General features: G+C 49.2%; 1 protein-coding gene across 4 annotated transcripts in view; it reads right to left on the bottom strand.

Annotated features, from left to right (window-relative positions):
* Nucleotides 1-13,015, bottom strand: part of LOC142472230 (lipocalin-like) — a 174,600-nt gene that overhangs the window by 119,294 nt on the left and 42,291 nt on the right. Inside the window, exons 6-8 of one of the 4 annotated variants that reach the window (XM_075579129.1) lie at nt 11,562-11,663; nt 9,682-9,707; nt 6,368-6,496 (exon numbers count right to left, since the gene is read on the bottom strand). The exons of 1 other annotated variant lie outside the window; for it this stretch is intronic. In XM_075579129.1, the coding sequence (XP_075435244.1) occupies nt 9,685-9,707; nt 11,562-11,663 (125 nt within the window). In that variant the 3' untranslated portion in view covers nt 6,368-6,496; nt 9,682-9,684. Of the gene's footprint in view, nt 1-6,367; nt 6,497-9,681; nt 9,708-11,561; nt 11,664-13,015 lie in introns of those variants that run through there. 2 more of the 4 variants (XM_075579127.1, XM_075579128.1) reach the window with 2 other exon arrangements.

Genomic DNA, 13,015 nt, shown 5'->3' with positions numbered 1-13,015 from the left:
GGTCCATACTCCGTCGGGTTGGTCCAAGCGGGTCAAGGATGGTTCTGCAGCGATGCCGGAGCAGTGGCTACAGATACCCCAAACCCTGATCCGCTGGACCCTCCGGAACCGGAGATATGGATTCCTAAAATTCAGCATTTCTCACTTAGTCATTTTTCTGAGCCGTTTCTGCCGCCGCCGGCAAAGCCTATGGCGCGACCCGCTCTATCTGGTTCGACCCTTATCGGGGGTCCAGGATTCGGGGACCCGGTGGTGGTCGAGTGGGGGGACGCTTAGGAACTAGGGGCAAAAAGAATTTTATCCCTAGGTGCCCTAAAACAGTTTATTTCCCCGCTAATTGACGTTGAACTTGACCCAGTGATTTTAGCTCTTTTGAAGGACATTGTATCCGCTTTGCGGTTTGCGGTCTGGACGGCAGCCAACTAGGTTACCTCGAGGCATCTCCATTGAAGTCAATGAGCCCATTGACTTTCAATGGGAAACCGCCGCTCTCCCTCTCGGACGCCACCTGCTGGTCACTACAGGAAACAGGACGAAAACAGCACCAATTCCTATTGAAATGCATTGAGCCCTAATGGCGGCCAATGGGGACCTGCAAAATGGTGCCTGAAAAGGCGGGAAAACTACACAAAGAGCTATAATCATTAAAGAATTATTAACCCTTGTGCTCCCGGATGGATTCTAGTGTGTGTGTGATGCAAACACTGAGTAACCAGACATTACAATGGAACAGGGGAAATACATTTACATGTCATAACAAGGGTTACATCACATTTCTGGACCTCAGCCCAGTTAACCCCTTGTCTCCCTGGTGCGGTCAGGGGTGGCCAAATGGGGTGCAACCCCTTTAATACCGGGCCACCCCCTCTCTCCCTCTACACTCACCACTGATTTATGGGAGGGGCTGGGTTTAGGTTGTGTTCAATGGGAAATAATGGTATAAGAACCAGGCTCAGCCTATGGCTATTGTCTTTTTCGTGTCTTGATGATTATGAAGATTGCTGTATGAACTGCCAGTCCAGATATGACTGGTTCATCATTTCCATCTTAAGTAAGTGTCCATATTTTGCCTGTTATTTGTATATCTCGTGTCTTCACCTTTATCAAGGAATAAATTATATTTTATCATATCTAAGTCTCGTCCCAGTTCAACCCAGTTATTTTTGGTGTAAATTACAGCCTGTCACAAGTCACCGTGACAGGCTCTGTAATTAACTGGTGGCAGCGGTGGGATTGAACTGGACCTGTATTAAAGTGTACTAAGGGATATTGTAATATAGTGGGAACTCGATGGTAATTGCGAGTTCCTGGGACTAAAGATATTGAACACACAGTGTACAACATATAACACAAGATATGGCACCTCCTCACTGTTCCCCTACTTGTGAGAAGCATTGCCTCCAGAACCAAAGTGCCGGCCATGCGTCTGACTGGAGCCGGGCACCGAGACCGGAGGAGTGCATCAAGTCGGCGCGGGGACCAACAGCCGACAAGGTTGAGAGAGAGGCAGCGATCGGTGAGCATGAAACCCGGCAGGCTGAGCAAATATCCACAGCTGCAGCCGCTATAACCATCAAAACGCCCGGAGAGCAGGGAATGGACCCAGCTCCGGGACGGCAGAGACTTGTGGAGGGAGTGGGTGGTCTCGGAGACCACAGAAGTCTTGCACCAGGAGAGGTAACGGCCGTTGCGGTGGCCCGTCCATTTTCCCTGAAAGAGCTAGCACTGGTGTGTGCGTTGGGCAGGACGTGGTTCCCGGCGAAGTGGACCCAGTTCCTGGCGTCGGTACCACACCGACCCACTTATCCCCTCCCAGAGCCCGGTGCTCAAGCAACTCCGCTCTGGACTCCGTTGCCCCTTTCTGGGGTTAGTCCACCGGCCGCAGAGAAGCTCCGGAATGAGCCCGGCGCTCGAGCAACTTCGCTCTGGACTCCATTGCCCCTTGCTGGGGTTAGTCCAACGGTGGCGGAGAAGCTCCGGCAGGCGCTGCGGCACTGCCAACAAACGGGCCATAATAATGCCCGGTGCCCGGACCGTGCGCGGTCGGGCGAAGAAGCCCCTCAGGGCCAGCGCTCACGAGCTGCGGAAAAGATGACCCAGCTAGCGGCATCCTCTGATGGTTCCCGCCCAGCCGGGGCGACAACCCTCCTCGGGACGTCTCCTGGAGAACCTGGACGGGCTGCATCAGCAACAGCGGCGGAGAGCGGCGGCCATCCACCTGATCCCAGCGGAGAACCGGCGGCGGCGGATAAGAAGCCGCCACTCCGGCATCCTGCCGGCGGCAATTTTATTTGGGGGGAGGGTTGGGGTGTGCCGGAGGTGGGTGTTTCACAGTGTTTGGCGGAGTCGGCAATTCCCAGCGATGACCGGAGCCCCACAATCCACGCCGGCGACCCTGCATCAAAGCCGGGAACTGCTGCGGCAGCTACCCGGGGCTCGCCCATGGCAGCGGCGGCGGCAGAAGAGCCGCGATTCCGGCAAAGTGCTGGAGCCCTTTCCGAGTGGGGGGAGGGACAGGGATTGCGGGAGGGGGTTATTTTACCAAGTTTGCATGGAGCCATGTTTCTCCACAAAGACGTGGGACCCCGGTCCTGCATCGTTCCCCCTGTGCCAACCCCGGGAGCTGCTGCAGCGGCGACCCGTTGCTTCCCGGCCCAGATGATGCTGGCAGCAGCCACTCCAGTCCCCCTGCAATCGGGACCAACGCAGGCGGCGGTCTCTGCGGGGACCAGCGAGGTAAGCCAGACCAAGTCGCAGACTGACCCTGACTTATTTTTCCCTATGACTGTACCCTGTTGTTTCACTATACGGGTGACTGCGGGGTGGCAGGAGATAGGGACACCAGGGGAGGGGAAGGAAGGGCAGCTTGTAGGGCAGCTAGACTTCCCCATTACCCTTGTGGAGCAGCAAGGGGACTCTCGGTTAAGAGCCCCACTGTTGCAGCCTGGCTATGGGCCGGAGGTATCAGGGGTTGTGGCAAAGTTAGACCACCCCCAGATTTCAGGGGTAGTTGCAAAGTTAGACCACCCCCAGATTACCTGCCGGCCAGAAGCTAAGGTGGGTGCATCTGCACCAGCAACCCTGAGATCACCTCCGGTAATGGGAGCACAGCTTCAGCGAGACGGGCTAGCCCCATTAGCACCCAGCTCTAGGGTAGGATTGCCTGGGAGAGGGTTGGGTGGGCCAGTGGGAACCGGGGAGGGAAGGCAGCAAGTGAGCCAGCCAGATTTCCCCATTACCCTGGCAGAGCAGCAAGGGGACTCTCGGTTAAGAGCCCCCTGTTGCAGCCTGGCTATGGGCCGGAGGTATCAGGGGTTGTGGCAAAGTTAGACCACCCCCAGATTACCTACCGGCCAGAAGCTAAGGTGGGTGCATCTGCACCAGCAACCCTGAGCTCATCCCCGATAATGGGGAGACAGTGTCAGGGAGATGACCTCACTCAGGTATCCCTAGGATCCAGGCTAGGATTAGCTAGGGAGAAGCGGAGTGAGGGGAGGCTGCAGGTAGGTAGCCAGCATCAGATCTCAGTGGGAGAAGAAGGGCTAGTGGTAGCCGGGGAGGGACATCAGCAGGTATGGCAGCTAGAGTTTCCCATTACCCTGGCAGAGCCTCAGGGGGTGTCTCAGATCAGCAACCCCATGTTGCAGCCTGGCTATGGGCTGGGGGTATCCTGGGCAATGGCAAGCTTGTGCCACCCCAGGGATACCTGCCCACCAAGAGCTAAGGCGGTTGCATCTGGAGAGGTGCCCCATAGCTCATCCCTGGTAAGGGGGAGACAAGGTCAGGGAGGTAGGTGCACTCAGGTAGCTCCAGTGTCTGGGTTAGGATTGCCCAGGGGGGAGAAGAGTGCAGGTGGGCTGCAGGGAGGTTTAGCAGCAGGAGTCATCAGCAGGGGCTGAGGTGCTGGGCCTAGGGGAGGCTAGGCAGGGAGACACCGTGGAGCAGGGGGAGATAGGAGGTCAGTGGGGTGTCAGGCAGCTGGCAGAAGCTAGGGATGCGCTAGGTAGGCAGAAGGTCCCTTGTTCTGACTGGCCAGGAGTGACCCCCCTGACAGATTCCCCAGGGTTCTCAAAGGAGGGGCTGTGGGTAGATAGGCAGCCAGGGAGGAGAGTCAGGAGTATAGCTGAGCAGCTACAGGTTGGCACAGGGCCAGGGCAGGTAGGATCCCTACAGGATAGTGACATAGCTCTTTCCCAGACTTGGTTGACAGGAAAGCGACGGTCTGTGCTTGATAGCTGGTCTCTTGCGGGTGCAGAGACATGCCAGTCTCTGGGCAGTGTGCAGCCTGGTCTGCAAAGGGGCCCCTTCACCATGGACTTGGTTCACCAGGCACTGGGTGGGGGGCAGAGGGAGGCAAAGGAGAATGCCCGGCGACCACGGTGGAGCCCTGCTCCACAGGATCTGGACTTCACTAGCCACTGTGGCCAGGACAATGTACTGGACAATGCCGGAGGACCATTTTGCCAGGCCAATCCCTCAGGACTTATTGAGTGCTGCAAGGGTGCCAGTGGTGTCCCAGTGCCAGGGGAGGCAGCTGGGGCGCCAGGCACCCATTGAGCAGGGGAGGTGTGACGAGAGGGAGGATTTGGCCCGGGATTAAAGGGGTTACAACCCCATTTGGCCACCCTCTACTCTCATCAGGGAAGCAAGGGGTTAACTGGACTGAGGTCTAGTAATGTGTTTTGCCTTGCTTCAATATACAAATGTTTATTCCCCCTGTATAAATGTATTGTTTCTGGGCCAGTGTCTGCACCACACACACACTGGGGCTTAAGGGGTTAATGAGCTACAGTTTAAGAAAATACAAATGTGGTGTGTCTTTTCAGAAATATCTGGGCTTCAAAAGGCGTGATTGAAGTTTGGGTGTGAAAAGGTACAGAGGGGGTTAGGTGTGAAATCTAACACCACGGGACAAATGTCCACTACCCAGGGGTCCCTGCTTCAAAGGATGTATTGATGGGGGCCAGGGGTGCGGTTACGCAAGGAGATATCAGAATGAGTGACCTTATTAAATATAAGAATATTATGAGATGTCCTCAGCTGAACATGCTAAGAGCTACATATGTGTATTCGTGGGACCTAGCCGCAACTAACGATTACAGATATCTGAGGTTTAACAGATACTAAGAGCCAGATATTAATATCTCTCGTACTACACGGTAATAAAAAGTTATGAAGTTATTTAGATAGGAAAAGATAGGAAAAGCAGTTTTTAAACGTCCTTGGGTGGGAGGAGTTTTACTCTGAGGAAAACTGTCAACCTCACCACTGATTTATGAGAGGGGCTGGGTTTAGGTTGTGTTCAATGGGAAATAATGGTATAAGAACCAGGCTCAGCCTATGGCTATTGTCTTTTTCGTGTCTTGATGATTATGAAGATTGCTGTATGAACTGCCAGTCCAGATATTACTGTTTCATCATTTCCATCTTAAGTAAGTGTCCATATTTTGCCTGTTATTTGTATATCTCATGTGTTCACCTTTATCAAGGAATAAATTATATTTTATCATATCTAAGTCTCGTCCCAGTTCAACCTAGTTATTTTTGGTGTAAACTACAGCCTGTCACAAGTCACCGTGACAATCACTGTTGGGACTTCTGCCCAGATTTGCCAATAGGTGTTAATCTGTAAAACCTCTTACAGCTTTAAATTAATAACCTAAAAGGTGACTTATGGTTTCGCACCACTTGGTGAAGGGGGCACATAATGTGTTATGGCCCTATATATGAATTATTTTGTCCTGTCACCCTAGAACCACCCCCCTCACTCACATATTTTTTCACCTCATTGTTTGCATATGGCATTTAATTCAAATGTTGTGGGGAAGAGTGCAGGGCCTCTGTAAATGCTGCTCAACCCCCCCCCCCCCCCAGAAAATGCCACGCACCCCCCGGTTTGCATTTTTTGTTTCTATAGCGACCATTTACAAAGTCACATCCCCTTCCTCTTCTGAAACAGGTTCTGGCACACCCCTTTTTGAGCCCTGCCCTCTCTCTAGAAGTACACCAATTGTATCTAGTGACTGCCTGATCACATGATCTGCCCCACAGAACTTTGTCCTCTTCTGCTGCATTAACAGCCATTTTGTGAACCTCCGAGCAACCTCTTCACCGATCGATCACAGGAGAACAGATCGATCGGCAATTTAGCTAATTACTTATCATTGTTACTTGTTGTGTGGATTGTATTGATGCACATATTAAACGGGAAAAAATAAAATGTTAAAAAAACGGCAGCTTGGACTGCTGCTTTAAGAAACTAAAAATATAAATGATCTATATTATTCTCAGTATTTTGAGGGGTTTCTTAGAATTCCCTGGGAACGCCGGGTACTTACAGCTAGTATAAAATAAATTACAAGCAGTGTTTGTTTGAATGTAGGATTTTATTAATACGCAGGCGTGCTGGGCCTCTTTCAAATCCTCAGATTGAGCATAAAGCCATTTAATATATGATGGGCCGCCTAGTGGAAATGTTGGGTAATGTTCTTACATTCTGAAAGGATATAAACACATAAAGCAGTTTACGTTAGTAACGTGCGTTTGAATTGGAATATATTAAAAACATTTTAATGTGTTCGATAATGAGTAATACAGAAAAAACACTGTTTCTTCCTCCCATCCTATACCTCTTCCTAACTCTCCTCCTGCCTTGACTCTTTTTCCACTGTCTCAGAGGAGGATGTGTCGCTGTTGATCGCCTCTTCTCACTCTACCACTTGCCCTCTTGACCCCATTCCCTCCATTCTCCTAAAACCTCTTGCTCCTACTATAATCCCTACGCTCACACACATTTTTAACTCCTCCCTCTGCTCTGGAACCTTTCCATCCTCCTTCAAACATGCAACAGTCATACCATTACTCAAAAACAGGAGGCTTGACCCTACCTGTCTTTCTAACTATCGACCTGTCTCCCTCTTGCCTTTTGCCTCTAAACTCTTTGAACGTCTTGTATTCTCTCGCTTGCTCCATTTTCTCAACACCTACTCTCTCCTAGACCCTCTACAATCTGGCTTCCACACTGTTCACTCCACCGAAACAGCCCTCACTAAAATAACTGACGACCTCCATGCTGCCAAAGACAGAGGTCATTACACTCTGCTCATATTACTCGACCTCTCTGCAGCATTTGACACAGTGGATCACCCTCTTCTCCTCCACATTCTCCATACTCTTGGTATTCGGAACAAAGCTCTATCCTGGATCTCATCCTACCTCTCCCATCGTACTTTCAGTGTCTCTTCTGCTAACACCTCCTCCTCCTCTATTGATCTCTCTGTGGGGGTACCCCAGGGCTCTGTCCTGGGACCTCTTCTCTTTTCTCTGTACACACTCTCTCTAGGTGACCTAATAACATCTTTTGTGTTTAATTATCACTTCTATGCCGACGACATACAAATATACTTTTCAACACCGGACCTTAAACCTGCTGTACAAACCAAAGTTTCTGAATGTCTCTCTGCTATATCATCATGGATGGCCCTCCGACGCCTTAAACTCAACATGGCTAAAACAGAGCTCCTCATACTTCCTCCCAAACCTGGCTACCTCCTTCCACATTACTGTTGGAACTACAATCATTCACCCAGTAGCCCAAGCACGCTGCCTAGGGGTCACACTCGACTCCTCTCTCACATTCGCCCCTCACATTCAAAACATTTCTAAAACTTGTCGCTTTTTCCTCCGCAATATAACAAAGATACGCCCTTTCCTCTGTTGCTCGACTGCTAAAACTCTGACTCAGGCCCTCATTCTCTCCCGTCTTGATTACTGTAACCTCCTGCTGTCCGGCCTTCCTGCCTCTCACCCGTCTCCCCTACAATCTATCCTAAATGCTGCTGCCAGAATCACTCTTTTCTTTCCTAGATCTGTCTCAGCATCTACTCTCATGAAATCCCTCTCCTGGCTTCCGATCAAATCGCGCATCTCACACTCCATTCTTCTCCTCACTTTTAAAGCTTTACATTCTTCTGCCCCTTCTTACATCTCATCCCTAATTTCTCGTTATGCACCATCCAGACTCTTGCGTTCTTCTCAAGGATGTCTTCTTTCTACCCCCTTTGTATCTAAAGCCCTCTCCCGCCTTAAACCTTTTTCACTGACTGCCCCGAACCTCTGGAATGCCCTTCCCCTCAGTAACCGACTAGCACCCTCTCTATCCACCTTTAAGACCCACCTCAAGACACACTTGCTTAAAGAAGCATATGAATAGCACTGTGGATATTCTGAACACATGATACATAAAGCTTGGCCCCCTGCAGATGCACGTACCAGAATTCCCTCCTACTGTCTCTGTACGTTCTCCCTACCTACCAATTAGACTGTAAGCTCCTCGGGCCAGGGACTCCTCTTCCGAAATGTTACTTTTATGTCTAAAGCACTTATTCCCATGATCTGTTTGTTTATATTATCTGTTATTTATTTGATTACCACATGTATTACTACTGTGAAGCGCTATGTACATTAATGGCGCTATATAAATAAAGACATACTGTACAATACAATACAACACATGATCAAATATCCTTAAATAAACGTACAATACATTATGCTTTTTTTAAGGCTGGGGGGCTCAACTTCGCTGCTCAAGCCCCCGCCCCCAAACAGGTCAGGTTTCAGGATATCCCAGCTTCAGCACAGGTGGCTCAATCAGAGGCTCGGTCTGAGCCTCGGATTGAGCCAGCTGTGCTGAAGCTGGGACTGATTGAGACACCTGTGCTGAAGCAGGGATATCCTGAAAACCTAACCTGTTGGGGTACGGATTTGACGACTGGAGATGAGCACCCTTGCATTAGGGCAGCGGTGCGCAAACTGTGGGGCGCGACCCCCAGGGGGGGCGCGACCCTGCCGACGGGGGGCGCGGGGTTTACAGAGGCCCCGCGCGCTTCCCGAAGGCACTTAAATTAAGTGCCGGGGGAGCTGCAGGGCCTCTGTAAACCTTACTTACCGTGGCTCCGGCGGCTTCCTCCCTGCGGCGCCATGGCAACGCGGCGTCAAAATGACGCTGCGAGGTCATGTGACGTCACGTTGCTATGGCAACGTGACGTCATTACGCCGGAGCGCGGGTAAATTGGGGTTGGGGGGGGGCGCGGGAGCGAGGGGACAGCCGTCAGGGGGGCGCAGGGAAAAAAGTTTGCGCCCCCCTGCATTAGGGGATAGGTGCAGAGGTTCCAACCTTACAGTGATAAGGCCTGAACTCTAAAGCAAACATGTTTTATGAAATATTCAGCGGTTGGGCTTTTTTTTTTTTTTTTAAATCTCTGAAATCACACAGTGAGCATCTAAAGGTCACTTACAGCTCTAAATAAGTATTTCTGGGAGAAGAAAGAACACAAATGCATGTATCTTCAGTCCACAAGGGAATAAAGAAATATAATCAGAAATCTTCTGAGTGTGATGGTGCAGTATTCAGGCAGATTTTTGCAGGGAAGTGATGGGGCTTGTTAAAACATTATATTTCTACATCAATTGTGGTGGTTGGGGGGACTTGTGTTTTGACAAACAGAACATGATACTACACTGAATTATATATACAAGCTAATAATGGGAGGTCTGGTGAAAATGCAACAGGAAAAAGCCAAGACATGGGGAAGAATCCTGTTGAAAATGTCAGCCTGGGGAAGATCCCGCCTGTGATTTCAATCTTCAATTATCCAGCAAATGTGCAGTTTTACTACTCACCTGTTAGGCTTCCGGCATGCACTGATCTGTCGGAAGGAAATACATGGATATTTTAAAGAAGTGGTGTACACACACATATTACTTTGTAACCTACATTATTTGGGTTATCAAATCTGTGTCTGTTGTACATTGTAATACAGAGACAGAAAGGACCATGTAATTATTGAGTCGGTGTGAAATCAGGCCTTGTATCCTAATCTTGGGACAGATCATGAACTCTCTGTTGTGTGCTACATGCTATAGGGTAGCCAGGTGTCCAGTATTGAACTGGACTGTCCTGTATTTGGACACTGTCCAGTTAAAAACTAGAGGTTATACTGGACATGTACTGTATGTGTATACCGGTATTACCTCTCTGGACATAGTGACCTGACCAGCTTTGGGAGGCAGCAGGATTTCCCTGAACAGGGAGAGATCAGGGCTATTGCTTGGGGGTCTGGGCAGCTTCCTCCATCCTGATTGGCTGCTGCTGGGTAATGCAACCAATCAGGAGGGTGTGTCAGGAGCCTGTGGGTAGGGCCAGGGAGAGGAGGAAAGAGCACGGAGCAGAGAGCGGACAGATGTATCTGTGTATTTCGAGTTTTGTTGTTGGGTTCGCTATGCATGAAATGTGCTTTGGTGTTTCTGCAGCTGTTGAATTCAGTTATTCATCACATTGTGTTTGTATTAAGACTTGTGTGTTTCAGGTTTGTTCGGCATTACTTTGGGCTTTTTATGGGTTAGCCTTTGTATGTGGTAGGCTAGGGGTGCGCAAACTTTTTCGTCTGTGCCCCCCTGCCTGCTCTCCCCCCCTTCTCGCGCCCTCCCTCCCCCTCTTTACTTTGTCTCCGGCGTTTCTGACATCACAGCGTGATGTGACCCGCGGCGTCATTTGAAGCCACATTGCTATGGCAATGCGTCACCAGGAGCTGCCGGAGACATGGTAACGGAACTTATAGAGGCCTTGCGCATGCTTCCCCGCCATTTTATTTAAAAGCTTTGGGGAAGAGAGGGGGGCTTCTGTACGTGCTGCCCCACCCCCCTCCACCCAGGAAATCTCGCGCCCTCCCCACTCCCCGTTTGAACCTGGGATGTGTTGGATGTTGGGTTTTCAGACGCGTGTTGCATGAGACTTTTTACAATTTAGGCATTTTATTAGTTGGCATACTGTATTTCATTCGTGTTTAGCTCTATACCGGGTCCCAGGCTGTATTTTTTACTTTATATATATATATATATATATATATATATATATATATCTCTACCGGGTCCCCGGCTGTATTTTATTTCTGAATTTTGATTTACAATCTGAGAAAGGTTACATTGACCACCAGCTATAGACTTGGACTGTAATTAAACATTTTTCCATATATATATATACATATACACACACACACACACACACACACACACACACACACACACACACACACACACACACACACACACACACACACACACACACACACACACACACACACACACACACACACACACACACACACCCTCTTGATTCAGTTGCTGGTGAATCAAACACATTATTTATTCTCATGTTTCACTGTTTAAAAAAAAGGCATAAGTTTGACTGTGCTGTGGGGTAAACATTTTATTTACTACACTCTAAATCCGGAATAGCCAACTCTAGTCCTCATGGTAAGGTTTTCAGGATATCCCTGCTTCAGCATAGGTGGCTCAATCAGTGGTTTGAGCCACCTGTGCTGATGCAGGGATTTCCTGAAAACCTGACCTGTTGGTGTCCCTTGAGGACTGGAGTTGGCCACTCCTGATCTTAATGTGTGGCTTTGCTGTTCTTGATACAAAGTAAATACAATGGCTAATACATGTATATTTCCACCTGTGTTTAGCATTGTACCATGTGAAATACCTTGTTGTTTTCTTACCAGTTTGAGGCAGAATGAGAATATTGTCCTCGCCAAGCCCTTGCTCCTGACAGAAATTACGGAATTTGGCTAGCAGTTCTGGCCTCAGTTCCTTATCTCGGCCTGAAACCACAAAGCAAAACTGCTCCCAGAATGTTCCTGCCCATCATATCCTACCTGAGGAATCTTCAACAACCCGCAGTCCTATTAATGTGCCAGTAATGCCTCTGATTATTCCTCTACCTTCCCCTGATACACACAGGTTTTTTCCTACACCCCCAATATACCACTAAGATATTCAATGACCCCCTCATATTTCTTATTCATATTCCCATAATGTTTTATTCTGTTCCAAATATCCACCCGGTGTATTGTTTCCTTCCTGCTCAGATTCTTGTTTTAACATCCGCTCCCCATTGCATCCCAATATATTCACATCTGCCGCTGTTAATTCCCAACCATTCCTTCTCTGCTCCTTTGTATTCAGTGTAGGTATCCCTCCGTTTCATGCTTTGCTTCTCTAGGTCTTTTCTAGTAACCCAATTTTATGGACTATGGTCCTATCCATTGCTACCCCTTTTATTCTATAAAAGAAAAAGAAGACAGCGCACAACTTTCATACTATAGTATATAGAATATAATGTGTACAATTCAAAGGGTGGGAATAAATGCACGTACAACAAAGCAAATCAACAAAAGCAGGGCATGATTAGGGTTCATGTTACCACTACAGCATACAGCGGGTCACGGATCAGCATGTCATCATCAACACCACAAAGGTCCTCCCTCGGTGGAATAGCAGATCTTTACATGCTGGCACTCTGGCTCCTCCGCGACGTAGTCTAGTACTAGCTCTACGAAATGTGTAGGAGTTTTTTCCAGGAAGCTACCTGTGCTGTTTTTCCTGTGTACTGTGTGTTCCTGCTGACGGAGCCGTCTCTAAGTATCAGCTGCTCATGTATATGCACGGTGGAGCTCTGCGCTTTTGGTGACGTCACTACATGCGCACCGTAGCGCCAGGGCAGAGAGAGAGTTCCCAGCGTGGGTTCTGTGAGCCTGATAGCACCAGTACGGGACTGTATATTGTTCAAACAAGAACTTTTCCAGCGACATCGGGAGGTCCCTGTGTGTGGGGGAGAGTGCCAGTGCAGCGCCAGCGAACCTCGCGGTGGAGCGAGGAGCCAGAATGCCAGCGTGTAAAGATCTGCTATTCCACCGAAGGAGGACCCGTGTGGTGTTGATGATGGCATGCTGATCCATTACCTGCTGTATGCTGTAGTGGTAACATGAACCCGAACCATGCCCTGCTTTTATTGATTTGCTTTGCTGTATGTGCATTTATTCCCACCCTTTGAATTTTTCACATTATATTCTATATACTATACTATGAGAGTTGTGCGCTTCTTTTTCTTTTATATGTCACCTAAGATGCTGAGCCATCTATCCTGACCAGCAGCAGACTCCCAATCGTTAAT

Source organism: Ascaphus truei, chromosome 21 (assembly GCF_040206685.1).
Source record: "Ascaphus truei isolate aAscTru1 chromosome 21, aAscTru1.hap1, whole genome shotgun sequence".
Taxonomy (NCBI): domain Eukaryota; kingdom Metazoa; phylum Chordata; class Amphibia; order Anura; family Ascaphidae; genus Ascaphus; species Ascaphus truei.
The sequence above is the reverse complement of the archived record's forward strand: the minus strand, read 5'-3'. Positions and strand labels throughout refer to the sequence as shown.